The sequence below is a fragment of the Pongo abelii genome, chromosome 7 (assembly GCF_028885655.2).
Source record: "Pongo abelii isolate AG06213 chromosome 7, NHGRI_mPonAbe1-v2.0_pri, whole genome shotgun sequence".
Taxonomy (NCBI): domain Eukaryota; kingdom Metazoa; phylum Chordata; class Mammalia; order Primates; family Hominidae; genus Pongo; species Pongo abelii.
The window spans coordinates 141,494,785-141,522,759 of record NC_071992.2 but is presented as its reverse complement, the minus strand read 5'-3'; the positions used below and the strand labels follow the sequence as shown (position 1 = coordinate 141,522,759).

Genomic DNA, 27,975 nt, shown 5'->3' with positions numbered 1-27,975 from the left:
TGCAACAACAATAAAAAGCAACTTAGAAAGAGGATCAAGCCAAGCAGATAAGCAAACTTTATAAAATCAGTTAGCTGGGGCTGTTCATCAAGTCAGTTCCCTAATTTCAAAAAGCCGAACCAAAGCAAAGCATGTTGACTTACATTGCTCCTTTAGTTCTTTCAGCTGTTGTTTAAACTGTACAAATTTTTCATTATTTTGAAAGTCTGCATCAGAATTCTTGCTCTGTAAAGCCAAAAATTTCTTCTCTACCAATAATTTTAAATCTGGTATTTTTTCTGGACGTTCTTCTTTCACCTAAGGGAGACAACAAAATTACCTGAGTTAAATGTTAACAATAATAGTGTTAACAAAGTTTTGCAACATTGTTTTTATCTCAGATAATTCAAAGCAAAAGATAGTGAGGTTGAAAATAATCTCTTGAACAAAGCACCAGAGAGGTTGGGACATGTTCTAGGACAGACTGCTGGCAAATACTGAAGGGACTCATTCATGCCAACTACTCACTCTATTTTGGCTTCCGTAAGCTAGTGGCCCTTCAATGATCCTACTAACTTGTTGTCTTCTGATAACTACCAGGGAAAATCACAAATGTGGCAACTTCACCAGACCTGAGCATCACCACCCAAGTCTGCTCAGTCCTCTCTCACACTCACCAGTGGCTATGCCATCCTTCATGCTCAACATTTTTTTTTTTTTTGGCCCTCCACCCTAGCAGGTAAGAGTCACTTCTACTTTACAAAAGTGGCTGGGGCTTTAGCCTTGACCTTCCATAATGTCCTGCCATGCCAAGGAATAAGTGCCCCTTGGTTCTGTTCAAGGCTAATTCTCAACCCATGTTCTCCTCCATCCCCAATATTATAAAATTATTTCCCAATATTATAAATTTTCAAATATGCAGAAAGGTTGAAGGAAGTATATTATGAACACTCATTCATCTACTTCCTAGGTGCCACAATTAACATTCTGCTCTGTGTGTGTTATCACATATCTATCCATCTGTCTATCTCTCTATCCATTCTCAACCCTGTTCTTAATTACATCTTCATCTCCTTCACAACAAACTTTCCTCTCAACGGGCTCTTTTCTCAAGAACCTTTACACAGGCTCTTCACACCCATTTTTTAAAACAAACAACCTCTTATAATCCCAGCTCCCTGCCCCCAGTTATTTTCTGTTCATATTCCACCTCCTTGTGGGAAAAAAGGAGCCACTCTTTCCAATTTCTCATCCTCCAGCTTTAGCCACTATAGTCAAGCTGCTGCCTCATCACTTTGCTGCAGCTGCTCTCCATCAGGCCTTCATAATTGCTCCCTTTCATCACTGGCCCTTTTCTGATGCTCCTGCTGCCAAGCAAAACTCACTAAACTCTCTATTGTGCCCCACACACTTTAGACAGACTTCTACCACCACTCCAGGAATATTCAATTGCTTATTTTTATGCCTCTTTCGCCTAATAAAGTATAAACTCCTTGAAAGATGTCTGATTTATCACGGTATTACCAGTGCCCAGCACACAGTAGGTAGTACTCAACATGTATTTCAAATAAGTTAATCTTATTAGCTCCAAATATACCTACCCACTAAAAGCCACAATTTATTAGCTGCCATTACTATTAGTATACAGTACAATTTCTAGGCTGGAAGACAGCTTAGAGATATTCTAATCTTGATCTCCTCCCCCCAGTTTCACAAATAAATAAAATGATTTAGAAAGAAGTCAGATGACTTATCTTCTACATCCAACTAGTCAGAGGTAATGCTAAGACTACAAGTTAGATACAGAAAATTCTTGATATTGGTTCTAGTCAGTGGCATATATTTCTAATCTCTCTGAATCTGAGTTATCAATGCATATGAATTCAAAAGATTATCTGCAAAGTATCTGCTTCAACTTTTGTCACAGAGAAAATACATAATCTTCTTTTGCTTAATTGCTATGCATTTTGATTATTAAATAGAAAATGAGAAGCATCAAACCAAAATGTCTAAAATTTATATTTTAGTGTAGGAACTGACTGTCTTCTTGTATTGCTAACCCCCAAGTGCTGGATTCACCATTAAAGAGAGTTTTAGAAAACATGGAGAGGCTTTAATGACAAGTGTTATACGTAATTAAGGATTTAACTGAAGTACTGTATGGCTAAAGAACCAATAAAGCTCAATTTGGAAAAGAGAAGATAGAAAGGCAATTTAATAGTGCCTTATATCTCAAGAATAAGAGCTATTATACACGGTGACTAGCTATTGTCTACCTCTACATAATAGAACAAAATGCAAGAAGTTCAAAATTGTAGCATGAAGAATTGAGAGCAGACCAAGAAAATAAATTGCTGGTTCTTAGAAAAGGATTATAGGCTCTCCTTCTGGATTTATAAAATAAAATGGACTCACATCCACCTAAGATGTTAATGGTAACATTATAGGAAGGCATTCAGGTGAGCCTTGTCAAGGTGTAATCAGTCTGAAATTATTATGTAGTCTGGGATGATCTAAGCAGATGATAAGTAAAATCTGAATGTTGTTTTCCAACAAATTCTCTAACACAGTCAACCTACTTAATTCCCACAGTTCCACTACAACCATTGCTGAGGAGGTGAAGACTGAGTAGGGAGTGGGGGCAGTGAGGATGGAGGGGAGAGGCATTTTGAGGTCTGACAACATGACAACCTGAAATATGACTAGGAAAAGCTGAATAAACCAAATTTTTAGTGATTCACTGTGTTTTCCCCCCATAATCAGAACCTTTAGAAAACTGCTGTAAAGCACATAAATTCACTGCTGTAAATGTCTTCTCTGAAAGTTTGAGTCTGCATGGCCATCCATTGCAAAGAGAACTGACTGTACTCTAGCTATCAAAATGAAATATAAAAACATTCAACTCATTATCTCTTTAAATCAATAAAACAAATGGGCACTAACTATTTTTTAATGGTTTCTTGCTTTGTTTGAATATCTAAGAGAAACAGATTAATGAAAGGAAAAAAAATTGAGTGGCTGATCATGTAGCATGAAAAAGATAAAGATGCCCCTGTTTTCCTAGGAGAAATTTTTGTTTTTTTTTTTAAATTAAGAGACAGGGTCGAGCTCTGTCACCCAGGCTGGAGTACAGTGGCGTGATCACAGTTTACTGTAGCCTTTAACTTCCTTGGTCAAATTTCAAATACCTCAAAGAAATTTGAGATGGAGAGGATCTACTAGATTATTAGGTCCATCCTTTTCCCAATAATAAAGTCTCCCCAGATATAGGACTTAGAATCTCAGTGAATTAAAAGATACTAGGTATATTAATTTACTAGGGCTGCAATAACAAAGTACCACAGATTAGGTGGCTTAAACAACAGAAATTTATTTTGTCACAGTTCTGGAATCAAGAAGTCCAAGACCAAGGCATCAGCAGGGCTGGGTCCTGTGGCATCAAATGGTCTTCCCTCTACACAGGTCTGTGTCCAAATTTCCTCTTAAGGACATCAGTCATATTGGATTAAGGCCCACTTACTGACCTCATTTTAACTTAATGACTTATTTTATTTTATTTTATTTTTTTGAGGCAGAGTCTCACTCTGTTGCCCAGGCTGGAGTGCAGTGGCACGATCTCGGCTCACTGTAAGCTCTGCCTCCCGGGTTCACACCATTCTCCTGCCTCAGCCTCCCGAGTAGCTGGGACTACAGGTGCCCACCACCACGCCTGCCACCACGCCCGGCTAATTTTTTGTATTTTTAGTAGAGACGGGGTTTCACCTTGTTAGCCAGGATGGTCTTGATCTCCTGACCTTGTGATCCCCCTGCCTCCACCTCCCAAAGTGCTGGGATTACAGGCGTCAGCCACCACGCCCAGCCAACTTAATGACTTCTTTAAAGACCTGATTTCCAAATACAGTCAAATTCTGAAGTCCTACTAGGGGTTAGGACTTCAACATGAATTTCAGAGAAACACAATACACTGGATTAATGTTTATATCATTATAATTTAAAAATGAGAGAAGTTACTGAGAAGTAAATAGTAGGTACCATACTTACATGATAGAAATTTAATTCTGCCCTTTGACAACAAAAGGTCAGATTTTTCTGTACCACCCGCTTACTCATCCAGTATTCAGTGAGTGCTCTCTATGTGCTAAGTACTGTAGCTAAAATGAGAGTAGACCAGAAGAGTGGATCAGGAGCAGAAGGTCAACAGCCCTGGAAGCCAGGTTATAGAACTGAGACCTGACCCAACAAGCAGCGAGAAAGACACTACAAAATTTCAAGGGGTAAAGTGATAATGAGAGTTAAAAAAAAGATGATTACTATTGTTAATGCCTGGAGGACATACAACTGAGAGGGAGGGAGAGGGCAGTTGCTGCCATATGTTAACTAATGGCAGAGGGGCTGGCAACTGGGATGCTGTTTTTGAAGCAGAATCACCAACTCTTGTTGTGAGAGGAAGACAAGGGAGTAATGATGCCTCCAAGATATTTAATGTGGACAACTAGTCAAATGCTATTGTCTTGAGGAAAGCAGCAGAAATCACTGAAACTGTAAGACTTCGAAGTGAAGTTACCTAGTACGAAGCTGGAAACATTTAAAATGAGGGCATGGGAAGAAAAAGAAGAGAGATGCAAAAGGAACTCTGAAAAACTAAAGAAGAAAACGAGCAGTGAGCAATGCTACAGAAGAAAGGAAAGAGAAAATTTCCATTAGAGAAGTGCTTGTCCTTTGGGGAAAATGATGCAAGTGAGCTTAAGTAAGAAAAGGGCTAATCCTTAAATCCACTGGATTTAATTATAAGGCATTCTGCACACAGCGCTGGAATTATGGCTCCATGAAGCTTCTCTCAGACAAGGTTATGTCCCTGGTGTCTGGCCTGCTGCCTGTTGCACAGGGGGTGCTCAGATGATGTGGGTGAACGAGTAAATTACCAGAAGGCTAAATTACACTGTGTTGAGATGAGAAAAGGGGTTAACGGAGTTCTGTGTGAACTAATGAATACAGTTTGATGGCAAAGGAAGAACAAGATGAGAAGCAGATCATGGGAATGAGAGTGCTAAAGATACTTGTTTATTTGTACAGAGGAACAGGAGCTAGAAGTTGTTATGATGGAGGAGAAAAAACTTGGAGCTCGGGATCAGACAGATCTGAATCCACTCTGGGTATGGATCTTGAGACAATCCCCTGGGCCTTGAAATTCTCTCATCTCTTAATTAGGAATCAGGAACACCCACTTCAGTGCTGTGAAGACTTAACTAAACCAAGCCTGTGTTTAACTGTGGCCCATAGTAAATGATAAAAAACTTTTATTCTTTTCCTTCTAACTTCAGCATAGAGACTTTAACAAAGTTGTGGGTAGAGGAGGAGGTGATAAAGAAACATACATAAAAAACTATTAGGAGAAAGCAAGTAACAACTTTCATTTGAGAAAACCATTCCAGTACTAGGGCAAAAAATAGAGAAGTCTGCAACCAGCTGGGAAAGCATGTCAATTGTCCTTACAGGTGTCAGAAATGCCTATGGGGCTAGACCAGCAAGGATATGAGGAAACTCACAATAAGTGCAGGCCAATAGGAAGTGGTGAGGACTGTGTGAAGTAGATAGTACAAGTCCCAAGTAAGAGGAAAGCTGTTACTCAGCTGCCAATGCATGCTGCCAGGTAAGAAGGCAAGCCCAGGCTTTTCCAGGACACTTAGAAATCGGGATCTTTATGAGACACTATTCTGGTTTTTAAGACAATGTATAGTGTCGCTGTGAGGTAAATAAATGAAGCAATAAAGCACTCACCTGTCTGATGCAGAAAATATTCAATAACGAGTAGCTGTCAGTATTGTTACTATTATTATCTATCTATATATATCTCCAGTGTTGCTGAATACACAGGTCTATAGCTCACCAAGACTGACATAAAAACACCCACTTGGAGCAACCAGTGTATGGATTTTAATGGAAACCATGGAAATGAATGGGATCACCAAGGAGACTGAATAAATAGAAACAAAAAAAAAGCACCAAGACCAAACTCTGGAGGATATCACATTTTAAGGGCAGCTAGAAGAGTTTAAAAAGAAAAAGTATAAGAGTTAAGAAACAACCAACAGAAAATGTCCACAAAGTTTAGGAAGGAATTTCGAGATCTGTCAAATGCTGCAGAGAAGTCAAACTAAATAAGAAGTGAAAAGTGTGCATTAGATTTTTGAGTCACTAGAGACTCTAGCAAGAGCAGAGTCTAGACACAAGACAAAGGCTGACTCCAAATATCCAGGTGTTTGTTTAATAAATTGCTGCAAAAAGAAGGAAGCAGTAACAGGAAGAAACATGCAAATCCCCAGAAATTCCAGACTCTTCAATGAATTGCTCATTTTAGCTCAAAATCACTTGTGAATACTTAGCTACATGTAATTAGAACCCAACACCCCTGTGACTACAACATTTCTCTATGTCAGCAAGGAGAAAGTAATCAATGAGTTGACTGTTAGGAACTAAGTTAGGGCTCCAAATGGCTCTGTCCATATAGAGGCTTGTTTTAGGAAAAAAGATAATGGTAGAAACAAAAAGCAGAACTCAGTCCTCATCCACGCTGAAACTACATATTATTTTCACCATATTTTAACACAAATATTAAATGTATTTATATGATGATAATATAATTCATTTCTTTCAAACAATATTGTATGCATATGCAATTACTTAAAGTGTGTCATTTTATTGCCACGGGGCAAAGTCAAAGTCTCCTCCTCTTCCAATTATCATTATTGCCTTATAACCATCGTTTCACTGGGAGGGGAGATCACAGGAGCTAAGGATATTAATGAGCTGAGTCATTCACACACTTTTTGAATCATGTGAGAATCTAGTATAAAATTAGTCATTCCTATAACTGAACCAAGACCCAGATAGATTGACTTTCTCCAAAACAGCCATTGTTAGATGTCTGCCTCCCAAAATAACACATACCCAGTGATTTACATTTTGGAAACGACACAGCCTTCAGAAGTTTATCACAGACACATACTAGTGATAAGCAGTTTGCTTTGTGTTCTGCTTAGTACTAGTACTCTAAGTATTCCAACTTTTTATTCCAAGTTTTAATTCATAGTGATCTAAGGTTATGGGACTGCTTTCATTCTAGAAATCCAGAGGGAATTGCCTCAATTGATCCTAGAACATTCATTCAACAAATAATTACTGAGTCCCAGTTGAGTGCCAGGCATTATGCTAAGCACCAAGACATTTAAGGAAGTTGGCCCACACTTAATGACACATCACCATCCCAATTCGTCATGCACAGGGTAAATTTATATAGGCCAACACTGTCTCCACCTTTATATAGCAAAAAAAACTTGATAAAGTTGTTCTTAAAAGGCATGCCCAAGCTGAGAATCATCATGCTTTCACTGGGTATAACCTAATTGCATGTACATATGGACACACTATATTTTCTAGAGTTTAGTATATTGCCTCTGTCCTATTTAAAAATCACACATACTAATGATGACCAGCATGGATTATATCCCTTCATCTCATGCCAGTTTCTGTTGCCAGTTGCACAACCTACACTGAACTCTATTGGACCAAATTATCTGTAGCTGAGTGTGTTTCCTAGTGCCATTATTTAGCATGGTTTTGACTTTTGGCAAAACACTTAAGAGAGAATACTTCCTTGTTGAGCATTACGACACATCAAGTGGACTTTACGGTTTGCCAAGGTGTTGTAATACACTATTATTAAGTAGCAGCCAACCAAACATGGAAACACCTTTCCTCCTTTGAGCCTTTCGGAAAAATTGTGAAAATGAATAAGCTTAAACATGGGTAAGAATGTTATTTGTCTAGTTCTAATGGACCAGTCTTATTAGAATAGACAGTTGTCTAACAGATGGAAGCTGAATGAGGCAACCTGCCATCTATGTGCATCTGTTACTAAACATTTATGCTGTTAAAAATTACTCCAATAAATTTCCCATGGCACCATGCCCACTATAAGATGATGACCAACTGGAATGATTTATTTACACAGAATACAGCATTAGGATTCCCATACTGATGGAAAAGCAACCAAACTGATTTTACATCTCTGGCTTTTTGTGTTGTTTTCACAGAAATTCACAGAAACATGCATTATTTATTTATTCATTTACTCATTCAATAAATATTTACTGAACATCTACCACATGTAGGAACCATACTAGGCCTTGGAGATGTTATAACAAACAGACTAAAGTGGTCCCCATTGTGCTCAGAGGTTTTTGGATCTAGAGGGGGAAAAAATATTCAAATAATCAAGCAGATTATCACAAACTATAAAAAGTGTTGGGAAGGAAATATATCAAGTGCTGGGAGAACATAGAGCAACATAACTATTCAGGATACCATTTCACAGGCAATCTTTTTAACAGTGCTCAATTTAAACACAGGTCATACTGAGGACAAGGTGAAATGAGGATTGTTAGTATTGTTGTTAACAACACTTTGCACTTACACAGCACCTTTTGTCTGAGTGGTTCAAAGCCTTATATACACAAAAATATCATTATCCCAATTTCACAGATATGAGGAATAGGCAGCTCGCAGCGCATCTTGCCCAAGGTCATAGTGAGTCAGTGTCAGCCAGTTTCAACTTACTCAAACTCACCTTAAATGTTTTACTTTGCTTCTGCCTCCAAGTAACAACACAGAATAGATTTAATTTTATGAAAACATACATGATTTCAGACATACATCCTAACTTTTAGTGGTCACTTGTCAGTCTTCGTATGAAAAGACACATATTCTGAATATGAAACTGCCTTTCCTGTCTACCACACCTCTGCCATCCACAGAATGACTGAATGCCTCATTCATCACCATGGTATCTCACTCAAGATTTAACAATGAAAGAGTACAACGATGGAATGATGCTAATGGGATTGCTGTTCTTACCACATACCCTATCATCTAGAAGATCATCTTTCAGAATGCTGAAATCATCTTCTGAAGATTCAGTTCCAAATAAAATTAGATAGGGTGGTGTCTCCCAAGATGCTCAGAACCAGTGAATAATACAAAACATTCTTTCTCCCACAGCCATAATACAGGGCCCAGTAACCAAGGGACAGAAGCAGAATTAGTTATACATCTTCTCCTCCCCCTCATCACACCTAATGACCAACTTGCAATTCCCCCATCACTGCGACTCTGGTTCTGCTGGTTTAACAGTCTTAGCACCCAAGTGAAGAATGATTTCACCAAGGGACTCAACAATACCTCCACTGATTTGGAAGCTTAAACTGCAACCTAGCAATTCTGAACTCCTCATGACACAGAACAGGGACAAAAAGGGAGGTGACAGAATTGGTTGTGTTAATGAATCTTGATTATCAAGGGGAAAGAAGATTGTTGCAACAGAATGAGAGAAGGGAGGTGTGTGTCTGGAACCTGGAACACCTCTTGGTTTGACCACATCTAGCGGTAAAAAATGGAAGATAGAAACAACTCCATACAGGCAGGACCACCAACAACTCAAAGCCTCCTTCCCCACCCCTATGAATGACAGTCTAAAGTGTTGTCAGATAAACGTCAGTCAGATAAAAATCTACAATTAGCTGAGAGCTGGCTGAGGGCAAAAAGAACATGGAACGAGTAGTGGAGGAAGAGAGTTAAAAATACCAGCTTTGGATTCAGAACCAATAGCAAAAGCTAAGACTGAGTATCTACTCATATTTATTCTTTGGTCTGACATAAACATATTTATGTTTTTAACCAATTTCCCCTTCTCCTTTTCTCCTAATGTTTTATAAAAATAAGTTGCTGGCTCACTAGTTGTAGAGCGACATAAGGGAACCTTAACAAAAGGAATAAGCTCAGCTCAGATATCTTGGACTTCAAGCTGGAAACGGTACCTGGTAAGATGTATCATTCCCCCTTTTGGGGAGGGGGAGAGCATGTTTTTCGCTTTTAGAAAAATAGCTGCAATACCTTAGGAGGAAACATTTTGTTGTTGCTGCCACTATATTTGTAAATTTAAGTCTGGGAAAAAGTGTACACAGAGGTTGAGTAGCCAAGCTTACCTGTCTAGAACTGTTTGAACATTTATCCTAAATCTGGGAATTTCTCACTTTAGGAGTGATATTTCACTGCAGTAGGAACCAGAAACTCTCTCAGCTTTCCCTGTAGCAAGAATACAGATATGCCACCTCAGTCCTTTGCCTGTAAGACTTTAATTCTTGAGAATGACACGAGGGAGGTGCAGCACAGAGGGTGCTGGCAACAGACCCTGGAACCAGATTATCTAGGTCTTTAACCTTTAAATCCCAGTTCTGCCTTGTATTAGCTGTGTAATCTTGGGCAAGTTTCTTCACCACTCAGAAAATCAATTTCTTCATCTATAATCTACTTAACCTTTGAGTATTAAATGAATTAATGTAGGTAAAGAATTTAGAGTTTTAAAATACAGTAGCCAACATGGTCATTAAAATCTAAATTAATTAAAATTAAATAAAATTAAAAACTGAGTTCCTCGGTCACACTGCCAAGTGCTCAAGTGTTCAAGAGCTCTCTCTGCATGTGGCTAGTCACTACCACACCACTCTGGACAGAGCAGATATAGAACGTTTCCATCACTGCAAGAAGAGGCACTGGGAAGTGCTGACTTAGAGAATACTTTCTAGTACTCGGTAAGCACTCAAATGATAACAGCTGCTATTATTATTACTGGTATTCTTATGGTCACATTGTTGTTATTATTATTATAGTAAGTTTAAGATGTAGCCAGACAAAATCTGGTAGAAGAGACGAACAAGTCAGAAGCAATTTAAATGCTGTAATCTGATCAGAATTAGCAGCAGTATTAGTAGCAGCAGCTGCTCTCAACTATTTATTATTGGCAAGGTACTGAGGCAAGCACTTCACACAGATTATTTTATTTAACCCTCCCCCAAACAAATAACATTAGAGGTAAGAATGAATACATCCTATGCTATCGATTAGGAACTGAAGCTAAGGAGTGGTCTAATTATAAGGGGTTGAAGAGCTCAGTATTGGAGCTAGGACTCACTGCATTAGCAGGTCTGCTATATCACTAAGTCCATGACGTAACTACTACCCTAGACTTCAACTATTTACTTAGAGCCTATTAGGGGCCACACACTGCTCCAGGTGCTGGGAACACAGCAGTCAAGAGACCCAGTTCCTGCCCTTGTGGAGTTTGTATTCTACTTGAGTAGAATAATAATAAGAAAATATGTAACTAGCTAAATGGTAATAAGTGCCATGGAGAACAACTGAGCAGAGTGGAAATGAGTGAGCTCTTCTGTGACGGACGGTCAAGGCAGACTTCAATGAAAAGATGACATCTGAACCAGAGATCTAAAGAAAATGAGGGGGTGAGCCATATAGTTGGAGTCATAGTAAAAAGGGTTTGGGGAGTAATAGGGAATGAGGTCAGAAGTATTAATCAAAGCAGGGTGCGAAGTGGGACAGATGACGGAAGGCTTTAGCTTTTATTCTGAGAGATGTGCGAAGGTTTTGCACAGAGTAGTAAGAACTTCTGATTTTCTTTTTAAAAGGGTCATTCTGGCTGTTAGGATGAGAACCACTTTAGGCAAGGAGGAGCAGAAGCAGGAGAGCAGTCAGTAGGCTGCTGCAGGTGTCCAGGTAAAAGGTGATGATGGCATGGATTAGGGTGACAGTAGGAGAAACAGTGAGAGGTGGTCAGACTCTAAATACATGTTGTAGGTAGAAATAATAAAGTTGGCTGGGCGCGGTGGCTCACGCCTGTAATCCCAGCATTTTGGGAGGCCAAGCCGGGTGGATCACCTGAGGTCAGGAGTTCAAGACCAGCTTGGCCAACATGGTGAAACCCCATCTCTTCTAAACACACAAAAGTTAGTCAGGCATGGTGGCACATGCCTGTAAATCCAAGCTACTCAAGAGGCTGAGGCAGCAGAATCGCTTGAACCTGGGAGGCAGAGTTTGCAATGAGCTGAGACAGCACCATTTGCACTCCAGCCTGCCCAAGAGGCCAAGAGAGCAAGACTCTGTCTAAAAAAAAAAAAAAAAAAAAAAAAGAAATAAAGAATAAGGTTTATTGATGGACTGGATATGGGCTGTGAAAAAATTAAGGAAATAAGGACAACTCTGGATTTTGGTCTAATTAAAAATGGAATAGTAATACTGCCATTTTCTAAGATGGGGAAGTCAGGAAGAACAGCTGGTTTTGGAGAAAAACAAGAGTTTAGTTTTGGAAGGTTAAATGTGCAATGCCTATGAGAATGAAATAAAGTGAAAATGAAGAGAAGACAGTTATATGTCTGAGATGTGGTTTTGGAGAGAGGACTGGGTTATAGCTACAAATGCTATGAAAAATGATTAACTTCATGATGTTATGAGAGCACATGAGAGTAATCCACTTGGCAAACAGAGATGGAATGATGTCAGAGCAGGCTGTAAGAAAGGAGCTAGCCTCAGTCTGTGAAGAGTAAGAAAGAGTCAGCTATTTGGAAATGAAAAAAAAGCACTCCCAGTAGATAGTGCGTGCTAAGGCCAGAGGCAAGAGAACATTCAAAGAGCTAGTGTAAAAGAATAGTACAAAATGAGACTAGAGAGGTAAGGTAAGCAGGGTTGTATACCATGTAAAGAAATTTGAGCTTAAAGCTGAAAGTAATAAGGAAAAACTGAAGAAGGTAAAGTTATGGAAAAGGCAGGCAAAAAAAATCAAATGTTCACTGTAGAAAGATCTTGTGGGCTACCAGATAAGAAATACAGGAGAAGAGAGCAACTGTGTGCAGCCAGTGTGCCCAAGGGGACTGAAGACTGTGAACATGGGAATGGAGGTAGGTGAATTAATTTGAGAAGCAGGAAAATTTGGAGATGGAATGTAAAATGTGAGGAGCTAGAGGAAGTAAGGAAAACAGATAAACTGGGTGGATGATATTACCATTTATGAAGTTACAGAATCCCAGGAGAAAATCATGGGGAAAACGTCACTGTGGGACACTGAATTTAAGGAGCCTACAGCACATTTAAGTAGAGAATGTCAAATATATCATTAAGTTTATGTGTGTGGTTCTCAGATGAGAAATCTGGAATGGAAATAAAGATCTGGGACTCAGCAGCATAAAGACAGCAATTTAAGTTATGAGCATAGATGCTATTTCTCAGAGAGAGTATGCAGTGTGAGAAAGGAAGAAAATCAAAGAACGGGTAGGAATAGCAAGCTTTACTGAGTGAAGAGATGAAGTAGGATCTACCAAAGAGATTACGGAGGAGTGACCAGAAGCTAGAAGAAAAAACAGACGTGTTGTCATGAAATTCAGGGGAAAATAAAAATTCAGGAAGGAAGGAGCAGTTGTCAATAGCAGAGAGGTCAAATAAGAGAACAACTGAACAATATTCTCTGGATTTGTTACTAGGTGTGTAACCCTGGGTGAGTCACATAACTGCGAGCCCTAGCTTCCTCATCTACACAAAAATGCTGTTATTGTCTACTATACCCTGGTTGAGAATACATGGTAATGTGTATAAAGCACCTCAAACAGTGTTAGACATACTAGGCACTACAAATAGGCTTCATTCTTATTACCACATATCTTCTGTTTGTCAGACAGGCAGGCCAAAGTAACAAGAAGAACAAGGGTTGACAAGCACCAAACTATACCTATAGTCTGAAAGCCTGTGTGCCCTCCAAATTCATATGATGAAATCCTAACCCTTAAGGTGATGGTATTAGGAGGTGAGGCCTCTGGGAAGAGATTAGAGCATGAGGGCAAAGCCCTCATTAATGAGACTGGTGCCATCATAAAAGAGGCCCCAGAGAGCTTGTTTGCTCATTCCATCTTGTGAGGACATAGCCAAAAGGTGCCACTAAGAACCAGAAACTAGGCCCTCACCAGATGCTGAACATGCCAGCACCTTCATCATAGATTTCCCAGACTCCAGAACTGTGAGAAATACATGTCTGTTGTTCATAAGCTACTGGTTTATGGTATTCCATTACAGTAGGCCAAATGGACCAAGACAAATGTCCATTTGTCTTTGAGAAAGGGCAACTGGGAGAAAAGACTCTAGACAGTCTTCTTCCTTTTCTTCCACCCTCCTCCCAGTGTTTCCTTTCTCACACCTTCTAAATGCAGCTTATAACACAGAAATTCCCAAGAGCTTGTCAATGGAATCTATTTAAGCATATCTCAGCATTTATACAAAGAACAGTGTTTCGCTGCCATTCACTACAATCTTAGTGAGCTTGTGATATAGACATTAGGCTCTTAGGAAGAGGCAGCTTAAACTCATGAGCAGTCCACAAAAAAATACAAAATCTTTCACAGAAATTAAGCCCATCGATTAGTGATTTCAAAAATTCTTCCAACAGGTTTTGAAATGATAAGCCAGGTAATGTTTATCAAATGAAATACCCGAACTGTATGATTACGGAGACCTTTGAACAACCAAACTGACTTTCAGCTTGGTTTCGACATTGACAAAATGAGTCAGAGAGAAGTTTCCCAGATGGCATTCAACATATATTTTCCTATCAAGGATTAAAGTTCTGTCTACCCTTTCTTGTCCTCACCTCCTCAAAGACATCACAGCATGTGGAACTGAGAAAACTTCCCCCAATGCTTGCATTTCTAATGTAGAAAACATGTTTCCTAAAATAAAAATAAAAAAAGTCTTAGAAGAAAAAAAAAAAGAATTCCACTGATTTTTCCCCCCAAGTCTAGCCTAAACTATTCCCATCCCTTTAGCATAATTTCTTTCATAGCCTCTTTGCCTTAGGATTGACTTTGCAATTTTTTTTTTTTGAGACGGAGTCTTGCTCAGTTGCCAGGCTGGAGTGCAGTGGCACGATCTCAGCTCACTGCAACCTACACCTCCTGGGTTCAAGTGATTCTTGTGCCTCAGCCTCCCGAACCCAGCTAATTTTTGTATTTTTAGTAGAGATGGGGTTTCACCATGTTGGCCAGGATGGCCTCAATCTCCTGACCTCATGATCCGCCCACCTCAGCCTCCCAAAGTCCTGGGATTACAGGCATGAGCCACCATGCCGGGCCTTGACTTCGCAATTCTTTTAATGCAACTCTCAATACACAAAGCCTATATTATGTTCCCTTCCCTAACTGCTTATTCTGTTTTACATCAAATTCAAGATTTCTAGCAATCAAATTTCTAACTAATGAGAATCTCAACTTTCTTCTACATATTTAGATAAACCTCCCTTTACTACACAACTCAGTAGTGGTTGGTCATACCAAAGCTTATCTGGTGGTAAAGAGCCATCCTGCACTAGAATCGAAAGTTAGCTACTAAAGGCACAGTGAAAGATGTCTGCCTTGCTCCAGTCTTTGTGTGAGAGTGTATGTGAAGGGGAGATGAGGTGAGAGACAGTGGAGGAGGAATCCACATATGTGGTGCTCTTTTTTTGAGACATCTTACTCTGTCACCCAGGCTGGAGTGCAGTGGCACCTTTATAACTCCCTGCATCCTTAAACTCCTGGGCTCAAGTGATCCTCCTGCCTTGGCCTCATGAGTAGCTAGGACTACAGGTGTATGCCACCAGGCCTGGCCAACTTTGTGTTATCTATCCTGAGGAACGTAAAAGACTTCGGAGGAGAATGGAGATGGAATAGTGCTAAGTCTCATGGAAGTCCTTTCTTATTGAGGCACTCTAAACCAGGAAGACCAGCCTTCCATAGCTGGGACCACTGGGGAGTACCCCAGCTAGATGGTAGCAGAAGTTTCTTCCCTGGGTCCTCCAGTCACACCCTCCGCAACTAGAGGATCTTAAGAATCAAAAGAACGAATTCACCAAAAAGACAGGAAAATGTGAATTGTTTTCTTCCTTCTGTTCTTGCTAAGCATCCATTTAAAAAAATCTATTTAGGGCCGGGTGCGGTGGCTCACACCTGTAATCCCAGCACTTTGGGAGGCCAAAGTGGGGAGATTGCTTGAAGTCAGGAGTTTGAGGCCAGCCTGGTCAACATGATGAATCCCCATCTCTACTAAAAATACAAAAATTAGCCAGGTGTGGTGGTATGCACTTGTAATCCCAGCTACTTGGGAGGCTGAGGCACAAGAATCTCTTGAACCCGGGAGGCAGAGGTTGCAGTAAGCTGAGATCGTGCGACTGCACTCCAGCCTGGTGACAGAGCAAGACTCTATCTCAAAATAAAACAATAAAAACAACAACAACAAAACCTATTTAGTATGACTATAGTAACTGAAAAGATAAGCAAAAACATCTATTTTGAGATGGTAACATTTTTTCTAATCCATGAATTAATTAACTTCCAAAGTGCCATGAGTATTCTAATAAATAGTAAGTCTGATTTCAAATCCCTTGTCTTTACACTATACCACATGTCTACAGCCCAGAATGAGGGCAATCCAAGGATATGAGGCTGAATCTTTTCTGTTATCATATCTCACCCAACACAACAAAGATTATGAAATTATTAATACTCCATCAGTTTATTAATGCTCTTTATCCTTTACCTGCTCTGTTCACTCCCATCTAGCAGCCTATCAAATTCTCTGGCACTGCTTTCTCTATAACTAATATGGCTTCCTGATATTTGAAGTTACTTCCCACTAGCACACATATCAAATTGCCTTTTGCCTTCTAATTCTTCTCCATTTAGAAAGATTTTCTGACTAAATGAAAATGAATTCTATCCATCACAAGCGTAATCAAAAAACTGCTGTATTATAGAAAAATTAGAACAATAAACAAAATAAAAACCACACTTAGATGCTTCCTAACATATAGAGTACTTCTGAAAATAATGTATATAATTTTGATTCTCAGTGATTAGAGAGATTAAATTACTTCTCCAAGTCAAACAATAGGTGATGTAACTGAGACTACAGTGTGGCCAAGTCTGCAAATAGATAATACTATTTCATATTGTACTGTAAGATAATATCATTAAATCACTATGTTTCCAGATGTGATGGCCACCCAGTAAAATCCAGATTTTCTAGTTATAATCCAGTTTCCTTAATTCTCCCATATATTTTACTCTGAAAGTGCTGAAGAAGGCACCACTCATTGGAAAATATCATCTTATATTAGAATGACATTTAAATGTTTTTAAACCAGCTTTCATATTGTTTTCCAATTTAATTTCACAACTACCTTGTGCATGAAGATGAAAAGAGGCAATTAATATTTTCTGAACGCCTGCTACATGAGGCCTCATCTTTTGAAGGCATAAATTAAGTACTTTACCTAAGTTATCTCATTTAATCCTTGCCACAGCCCTATGAGGTATCACTGTTTTTTTACAGATAAGGAAATTGAAGGTTTATGAAGGCAAGTCACTAACCCAGTGTCACACTGTTAGGCCAGGGAGGAACTAGGTCTTCTGACTCCAATTGCAGTATCCTTTTCACTATTCAGTGAAACATTTTTATATGTCCCATATAATGCCACATACAGACCTTATCACTGTCTTCTATCATGGAGACTTATCCCTCACTACTTCTAAGAGTTGATCATGAACAAATCTGTAGGCTAACCCGGCAGGAAGAAAACAATTATTCAACCGGAGATAACTGAATACTGCCTGGCTCATAACAAGCACTGGAGACATATTAGCTAGGCTTGCTATTATTATGGTCAGAACTGAATATTTTAATAAATATAAACATAAGCCATATCATTAAAACTAGAAAAAAGCTTATTTCATTTTTATTTTACTTTAAATTCCTAAAATTCCTTCATATTCACACCATACCACTTCAAAAATATAACACAAAGTTTTAAAGGAGTGAATAATACTGGCTCTTCAAAAGTTTTTCTTATTTTTAATATAACCATTACATATAACAATATTCTTTGCTTCAAATAGTTCTTTAATTCTAATAGAATCCCTCTCTAACACATGCCACATTAGTGTGGGGAGTCACTTTTTGTTTTGACTAAATTTCCCAAAACTTTACCTTTGGAAAATTTACAATAAGAGATGTACAAAATCATAAATATACTTTATAACCAAGACTCCCTAAAAACATTCTTACTCTCAACTGAAAACTACAACTCAAAGTGAATTCAATGAATAGCATCCATCTTGAAACAGAACTGTCATGAAAACAGCCTTGAATTACATGTCAAAACACTGAGGTTCAAGTCTCACCTCTTGAGACTAACCAAGTGATCTGAGCAAGTCCTTTAACCTTCTTGAGGCTCAGAGTCAACAATAGCCACCTTTCCTAACTTTGTAAGGTCAATGTGCTTATTAAAGGGATTGGGGACCTGAAAGGGCTTCTCACCCTTTCACTGAGGGAAAGAACGTTGGTTTCAGAATTTCAGTCAAAGGGCCAGGAGACTGGAGTATGAACTGATGATATTTACAAATCTGGCTTAAGGAAGCCTTGTGCAAATATTAAATAAGTGGGGAAGCTAGAAGAGAGGTGGATTCATTATCTTATCCAGACCTGGGCTAAGGCCTCCAACATACTTGAAACAAACACCAAGCTAATATTCATACTACAAGTGGGCTTTGTTAACCACTTTATAGAAATTGGATCACAATGAACTATTTATGGTTAAATCTCTTTTTTCCTTTTTTATTGGCTAGCCGGAAACACAACCACTGACTGTCACTTCTGTGGGAAACTGTGTTCCAGAATTTCATTCAGAGATCTAAACACTGGGAATGTATCTTTCCTCCTCGAAGAGCTAACAGGGACTCCCTTCCCATTCTTGTTGGTAAAATCAGGAAGTTTCTTTCACTCTTCAGTCTTGTGGCCGTTCAGATATGGGTTGTCAGATGAGGACTGTATGTGGTAACTGTATAACCACCTTTCAATTTTGGGGGGCAGGGGGGTAGTCAAAACATTCCTATCTACAATCTCATTTTATCTACAATTGCCCAATGAGGTCCGTAGGCCAAGTACTATTATTACCCCATTTTAGAAATGAGGAAGCTGAAATACAGAAGTTACGTGACTTGTCCAAGGTCACAGCCTGGTAGAACATGGATTAGAAGCCAGATCTTTATTTCCCAGCTGGACATGCTTATCAATCAAATACCTCAAATACCAACTGCTTACAAAATGGGAAGAGGGAAGTAAAGGTGATCATGGCTTATTCAGACTTTATTTTTAACTAATTATATCTGGCTTTGTGAATTTTTACTAATTTCACTTTTCATTGCTGTCTGATGAGTTAGTCATGAAAACCATCAGACCAGAAAGTATACATTTTTAAATTATTTACTTTTATTTTTAAATTTTTTTGTAGAGTCAGGGTTTTTCCATGTTACCCAGGCTGGTCTCAACCTCCTGGGCTCAAGCAATCCTCCCACTTCGGCCTCCCAAAGTGTTGGGATTACAAGCGTGAGCCACCAAGCCTGGCCTTAGAAAGTATAAACTGTTTAACATTATTTCTTCATTGCTATATACAGATATTCAACTTTAAGTGTTTCATAATAAAGTGACTCAGTGACAAAGCAGGCCCAGTCTACACCAGTCACTTGTTGAACTGTTACATGAGATTTATGCAAAATTCTGAGGGGGCAGGATGCTAGGCAGGAATAAACCTTTATGAAAAAGATAACTAAGGTCAAAAGGTAAATGTGAATCTTACACACTTTTTCCTTCCAGTTTAAGCTTGTGAGTTGGGAAAATAAATATAAGGAGTTTATCGCCATTTATTCCAAGTTTAGATGGTTTAGAGGAATTCACCAATTTAAATCAGCCTGTGGTAGGTGTTTTTGTGGTAAGAGAAAGAAGTTAAAAGTTAACAGAACAGTAAGACCTTGCCCTTATATAGCACTCTTACCTCCCAAGTACTTTCACATAATGTTATCTCATTTTTTTAATCAAGAAATCACTTTAAGATAGCAGGGGCAGATATTATTACTAAGCTGATTTTGCAAGCGAGCACAGAGCCTATGAAAATTGCTTATGGCCACATAGCTATTCAGTGGGCAGGCACAGAAAAAAAACTCATTAATTAAATTTAACTCTAACACTGGACAATTTACCATTGTAAAAGGACCATATATGACACTTTACACTATAAAGCCAAAACAGTTTAATTCTATATTCTGAGAGCAGTTCCATTACTATTATAAAACATGTAGTATAACATGTTCAGTTTCATCTACATTATTTATAGGTGCTTTAAGCAGTAACAAGAATTTCTTCCAAGAGAAAATTGAGCATATGATGTTTTTGCTGAAGCTTTTAATTTTTATTTTTAAACAATTAAAAATGTTTTTACCCACTTCCTGAGAAGTATTGCTGCAGCTTTTCAAAACATGGCCTAACTATACTTCATGTGTTAAATTCAATTTCTGATTTTGCAAGAGAAGAACTCTTTGAGCACACCCAGAATTTATTCCACTTAAAGTTCCTATTTAGTATTTCATGTGGGCTTCTGTTTCATATAGGGGGCTAAAATAAACCTCAGGGTGACAGAAAGTGACCTGATGGGTAGAAAGGACTTGCTCCGTGGTACCAACAGCACTCCAAGAACCACAAATAGCCAAGGCAACTGGAAGGCAGGCAGAGAAGCATGTGAGACCTTGCAGGTATCAGCCAAGGGTAAGGTAAAAAGCAAGCAAGTCAGAATGTCTGGAAATCAATCCTGTGGTGCAATCATATTCTACTATTTCTGGTTACTGTTTCCGATTTTTTGTTTTTTTTTTTTGAGATACTGTCTCACTCTGTCACCCAAGCTGGAGGGCAGTGGTGCAATCTTGGCTTACTGTAACCCCTGCCTCCTGGGTTCAAGTGATTCTCATGTCTCAGCCTCCCGAGTAGCTGGGATTACAGGCATGTACCACCACACCTGGCTAATTTTTATATTTCAGTAGAGATGGCATTTCACCATGTTGGCCAGGCTGGTCTCGAACTCCTGACCTCAGATGATCCAACCGCCTCAGCCTCCCAAAGTGCTGGAATTACAGGTGTGAGCCATCACACCCACCCTTTACTGTTTCCAATTTTAAGTAATACTGACTTGATCTTCCTGAATATCAGCTTCCACGAGAAGATGATTAAATGATTATTTGAAGATGAAATAAAGGATAAAAGAGATCATTAAATTTAAAACTATTCATAATAAGTGACTGCATTACTCTAACCCATGATAAATAAACATAATGATTTTCACTAAAGAGTGCTGTATTATTAGACTTTTTTTTAAAAAAGGAAGTCCAGAAAAAAATAAAATTCTTAAAGCTTTAGTGGTTTAAATATCACACTGGCCACAACACAAAAGAAGGAAAGTGTCACCATTACCAGAAACTTGATGCTGTGAGAGAGAAACAATGGAAAGAAATCCTCTCCATTCTCCCAAGGACAGTTCACTGGGCACTGGCTCCACTGCACAATGAAAGAACTTTTCCTTACCAGCACAGTTGCAAACTCACACAGGGCCTTGAAAAAATAAAATCCATTCACATACTCTCCATTTATATCCTTCTCGCTCTCTCGCTTGTCAGCAATGTATAGAGATTACACACTTGAACCAGAGCTGACAACCTGCATGTGATATATCAGAGGCATAAATCCAACACATTTTTCTCTCCCAATTACTTTTTCAAATGTGTTACTAATAAAGTAAATAAAAAATACTTAAAGATGTAAGCAAGATAGTTTAATAAACAGCATGATTGTGTACTCGTACACAGAGAGAAATACATTTTAGGGCTGAATTTCCTCAGTCTTCATTTAAATAAAATGTCTAAGAAAACACTGAAAGTTATTCCTGAATTAAAAACTGTGAATGTTTACTTGTTGTCTGGTTCTTATCTCTAGAACGACCCCCTCATCACTATTAATGATCACATATTAAAGGGTGCGGTATCTTTTTCATTGTTGTAGACATAGGGAAGGTGACTATCAGGGAAGTTCAAATGCAGCTGACCAAATGTCACGTTGTTCACTGGCGTCTGTATTGGCCCAGTTCCCCTGATTCTGAACAATCCTTTCTGGTCACAACACTGACTATGAGCACTAAGTTCCATACCCCAAGCCATCCCCAACCCCTTCTAAGGAAAGAGGCCCTTCCTTCAACCTATCTCGGAACATCATCTCTAGCCTTTCCCGATGGTTTCCTGCTGCCCACTCTACCCTCCAAACTTTAACTCAAAATTCCCTTTCAGACAGTATTTGAATTTGGTCCAGGGAAATGAGTTCTTTATAGAACGTTCTAGGCAACCTTATAAATTAGTGTGACAGAACCGTTTTAGGTGCTTTCATGCTACCACTTTCATCCTTACTGGAACTCTATGACCTAAATTATCATCCCTACTTTCAGAAGAAACTGAGGCTCAGAGTTAGTGCATGAAAGCCAGAATTTAAGCAAAGACTCTTTTCCCTTACTCAGAATTTCCTATGCACGTTTTTATTGTCTCTGTCAAACTATTTCACCATTAAAATTTTTTTGTAGCTATTCGTGTACACATGTCAAGAGGCTTTTGTATCTTTATTGGACTAAACATACTATTGGCACCAACTGAACAATTTTTTTATTTTTTTTTTGAGACAGAGTCTCACTCTGTCACCCAGACTGGAGTGCAATGGTGCGATCATGGCTCACTGCAACCTCTGCCTCCTGGGTTCAAGCGATTCTCCTGCCTCAGCCTCCCAAGTATCTGGGACTATGGGCATATGCCACCACACCCAGCCAATTTTTGTATTTTTAGTAGAGACGGGGTTTTACCATGTTGGCCAGGCTGGTCTCGAACTCCTGACCTCAAGTGATCCACCAACTGAACAATTTGAGACTGATAAGCAACTCCAGCAGCCCACCCTTATCCACACGAGATACATTCCAAAACCCCCAGTAGATGCCTAAAACCCCAGATAGCACCAAACCCTGTATAGTCATGCACTGCTTAACGATGGGGATACTTTCTGAGAAATGAGGCAATGCTGTGGAACATCACGGAGTGTACTTACACAAACCTAGATGGAATAGCCTACTACCCACCTGGGCTCTATAGTAAGCCTATTACTCCTAGGCTACAAACCTGTACAGCATGTTACTATACTGAATACTGCAGGCAACTGTAACATGACAACTATTTATGTATCTAAACATATGTAAACACAGAAAAGATACAGTAAAAATACGATATTATAATCTTATGGCACCACCATCATATATATGGCCCCTCATTAACTGAAATACTGTTATGTGGTTCATGACTGTATGACTATGTTTTATCCTATACATACATACCTACAATAAAGTTTAATTTATAAATTACACACAGCAAAAGATTAACAATAACTGATAGAAAAATAGAATAATTATAACAGTATACTGTAATAAGTTATGTGAATATAATCTTTCTTGCTCTCAAAACATCTTATTGTACTGTACTCATCCTTCCTCTTGTGATGAAGACAGGACAGAGAAGCAAGGCACAAGGTTTCATTACACTACTCAGAACAAGGTGCAATTTAATTTATTTAGTTTAACTGTTTATTTCTGTAATTTTCTGTTTAATAATTTTGGACCAGAGATGGCCACAGATAACTGAAACAGTGGGAAGTGAAACTGTAGACAACCAGTGACTACTGTGCTTTCGACTCCACGCTGAAAAATGCATTCATTTTACACTGAATTTTAACATTTACTGATCCATTCCCCAGTCCCAGTTCAGTCTATTTCCCCATCTCTCTTCTGCAGTTAGCCCATTCAGCACCACTGCCAATTAGTGGGGAAAGGCCTAAACCTCAAGCTTTTTAATACTTATTAATTACATGAAAAGTGTGAGGTTGGAAGGAAGCTAAACTGACATCTAAAATAAGGGTTTAATGCTGTATGTGGACTATGTACAATGTCAGAAATAATCAGGAGTTTGCTGTGTTAAGGAACATTCATATCATTTGGGTAATTCAAAGAATTAGCTGCTAGGATGGCCTGACGCCACTGAGGCTAAGGTGTTTAATAATCACACTGGGCGCCTCAGTGCCCACCTGGAGTGCTGTGGTGAGCCTGGCCCTTCAAAGGTCCATATGCGTTTCCTGCCCATTCTGCTGCTCCTGTGTGTCTCCTGCCTCTTCTGTAAGCCCCTCTCTTCTTTTCCTCTCAAACATCTCCTTCTCTCCTCTTTCTCACATCATCACTGCACAGAGGGGTCTTCTTTGCTTCAAACACAGACTAAGCATTCACTGCATGTTTTTAAAAACTGTCCCTTCCTCACTGCTGGAGTAATGCAATGGAGAAAGGGCCTGGCCCTTTCCTGACCTTCAACATGGAAACATTTTTAAGGCTCATTTCGGAAGGGAGTTTGACATACTTCCCAGTTTTCTGGATGCCACAAAAAACTCTGCCACAAAGTGCTGGACCTATCTCATAGCCTCCTTTGTAAAATTAGGGGGTTGAAACTACAGCAGCACTTCCCAAAGTGGGTTCTGAAGAGTATCAGTCCCTTCTCCAAAGAGATGTTCTAGTTAACTAAGTTTACAACATTTCTGAATATCCTCTTCCTTTGGAGAATCACGTTGCATAAAAGCACATTAAAGGCTTTGGAGTCTTTAAGGAAATTCTTTTAATCAAGCATTCCCCAAACTTATTTGACCACAAAATCCTATTCTCCTATTATACTTATTCACATCCTGATTAATTAGTATTACGGAGCAAACTCTTGAAAATGCTGCACTAGAGGCACATGAAGGCCCAGTAACAGTTTTATAATTCTGATTAAAACCCAACATTTAATAACTCCAAAACACTATGATGGCTTTCTATGAAGTAACCGTGAAAATCAGTCTCAATATAACATATTTTCACCTATTAGCAGCTATGTTACTTCGAAACCTAAGAAATTTTATATCTACATTATTTCTTATAGAGGTAATTCAATTAGTGGGATACTATATTCAGAACTAATTGTCTCTATCTCTGTTTATTGGCAAAATGTTACCGAACACAACCTTAATTTGAGAATAACTGTACAGGGAGTTCTAAACCACTGAAATAGAAGTTAATTACCATTAATCACAGAAATAGACACATTCCAAGTGTCTGAAGAGTAAATACCTAAAGTCAACTTTCTCTGGTTAATTTCCACAACTGAGCAATGTTCCTACAGATGAAAAGCTCATATATAACTCATTTGAAAACTTTTGATAAGAAACATGTTAAGAGTTGTCTATCACTGTAGAATGCCATATGCAGCAAGTAGAGAAGAGGTGAGTCTCCCGGTACTTTCCCCTCTGGCTCGAAGAGCTTTTCACTAATTTCACTCTCCTGTCACCTCCTACCTTTTTGCTACTCTGCTGACAACAGTAATTTATCTCATGCTCAGGAATCTTCTGTCCTCAAATTTTATAGCCACCAAACGAATTTCCCCCTCCTTCTTCTTTTGTCAACTATTCACAATGCCTAATAGAGTGGGGTATATTCTTATATTCAGTCAGTAAGTGGTCATATATAATAGGTTACATCCTGTGGCCTAGAACTGCTCTCAGGTACCATAGAATAAATTATTAGCTTTCTAAGGGAGAAATTCTTCCCAAATTTGGTTTAACTAAAATGGTAACTTCCAACCTGCAAGATACCCTATAGGATTTCATGTTAAAGTAGTGGATATTAAGGTAATTGCACAGTAAGAAAAAGGCACAACTTACCAGGTGATGAAGGGTGAACAGCAAGGAGGCACAGGGAAGTGCTATGTCAAAAACAGTCAAAACTAGTTGCATAATGACAGAGCTGAGATAAACTATACCTTTGACCCACCTTGTTCCTTTATTATATCTAAGACTGCTTTGGTTTCAATAGCATACATCAAGTACATTTCTTCTCTTCTAACTCTCAACACATTAGTTTTAAAAGGCATATAAAATGTTCAGGTTAGCATATCAAGTGAAAAACCACACTACATAGGGCATATCCACGAACGAATTTATAAAAAACAATACAAATGGACCAACCTGGCACCTACTTGCTCCAGTGAAGAAGAAAAATATTCTCCCTCACCAGGCTTCTAGTAGGAATTGTTATAAAATACTGACTTAAAAAAACAAAAAAAACAAATATGTAGCTGTAATCCAATATAAATGCTTTAAAATCTTATACAATTTATAAGATGCAAGAGCATAAAAGAGGGTATTAGAGGAAAGTGAAGACATACTTGGATTTTTCAATAAATTAACATCCAGAAGCAGCACATACCAAAAGAACAATATACAGGTAAATTCTGAAAATTCTTTTTTTTAATCTTTTTGAAAATTCTTTTAAGAGATAAAATGTCTTAAAGTAGAACTACACAACTAAGGATCATAATAAAAACAATAAAAGCTGAAGTATAATGTGACTCTCAAGCTTTAGTTACTTTTGCTAAACTCTGAGACTATACTGGTCACCAAAAACATTTTTTTTTTAAAGAGATGGAGTCTTACTATGTTGTCCAGGCTGATCTTGAACTCCTGGGCTCAAGTGATCCTCCCACTTCAGCCTCCCAAGTAGCTGGAACTACAGGCGTGCGCCACCACACCTAGCTGAGAGGATATATATTTTATCATCAATTGCTAAATATACATGACAGTAATCTCTGAACTTGCTGGGTCATTCTCATTTAGCTACATTTTCATCATTTTCCCTGTGAGAATTAAGCTTAGAAAAACATTGCAAGGACTACCCCCATGATAGTGGTTGGATTTGTCACCTCTTATTTGAAAAAGCACATACCTAAAAATGGATGTGAGGATTCCCTGAACTAAACTGGTGTTCACTCTCCAAACCTACCCTGAGCAATTTGAAGCCCACAGTTTGGAACTATAGGTTTAGTTTAAAACAATCATAAACATATAATCAGAAACACACAGTACTACCACTGGGTTTATTCAATAGTCAATAAAAAGTCTCATTTTAAGAGAGATAACCCCTGTTTAAGAAGTAGGATATTGATAATAAAATAATTCTTAAATCAACTACTGTCATGACTTGCATTACTAAGCATAGTTCCTGGCACATAGTAGGCACTCAAAAATCTATTAATAAATGAATCACTGACCAATCTTAGATAGGTTACTCAACTATTCTATAAACATTAACTTTCTCTATATAAAGGTAGGCCTTCTCTGGCCTAATTTTCACAATAAGTCTTTGGATTAAGGCACTCTGAAGCTGACATCAAGACAATCAGAAATAAGATGCTTCCATTTCATGCAAAAGTTACACAGAATATATCATATTTCCCATGTTGAGACTCATTTGACTCGAATCTTAAATATCATTTCCTCCAGAAGGAGTCTCCCAATTCTTCCCTGCCCTGAAGACATTATTGCCCCTGGGTTATTAACTCTCCCTGAATGCTTTATTTTTAATTTGTAGCACATGCCACAGCAGTAATTAAATAACATTTGTAAAATATTTGTCTTCTGTTCTGGACTTCGCATATCCTGAGGTGAAGGTCACATGGACTTTGCTGATTGACTTCCTATTTCTTGCAACTAGAAGTGCAGGACTGGCACATGGCTGTTCAGTAAATATTTATTCAAACATTTATTTGAGTATTTATTCAAATGTTCATAAATTTATTCATTTATTTATGAAAACTGAAAAACAAAAAGCCAGCCAATAGCGTCTCTTCAATGTACTCAATAAAAGCGTAGAAAGCAAGGGAGGAAACATCAGGTCATCAGAAGTCGAGTGTTCAGAACATCATTCTGTTCTCAATATGAAACTGAGAAAACAGTTTTTCCGTGGCAGTAATAGTGATTTAAAAAAAGTATGTATCTGTGTACTGTCTTATAGCTCTAAAAACACTTTTATGACATGTTGGTCTTATGACTGAAAATATCAAAAAAGTTCATATAGAACTCTCTGAGGATCTAAATGCAGTTTTTAAAGAGTTGTGACAGGTATAAAACCCATTTAACCTGAAAGTTTTTATAAATAACTTAGAGACTATCTGAGAATTTTTTCAGTGTTCACTGCATAATATTCTCTCAACAAATTAGCTGGAAGGAAGTCCTTTTTTTTTTTTTAACTTTCAGAGCACTAAAATAGATGCCAATTCCAAACAAAATCTTTGGGCACTGTGGACTATAGTAGCC

General features: G+C 38.4%; 1 protein-coding gene across 5 annotated transcripts in view; it reads right to left on the bottom strand.

The window, feature by feature from the left end:
* Positions 1–27,975, bottom strand: part of NSMCE2 (NSE2 (MMS21) homolog, SMC5-SMC6 complex SUMO ligase) — a 274,162-nt gene that overhangs the window by 183,698 nt on the left and 62,489 nt on the right. For all 5 annotated transcript variants that reach the window (XM_063726445.1, XM_009244084.4, XM_009244085.4 and 2 more), the window contains one exon: positions 144–297. In XM_063726445.1, the coding sequence (XP_063582515.1) occupies positions 144–297 (154 nt within the window). The remainder of the gene's footprint in view (positions 1–143; positions 298–27,975) is intronic.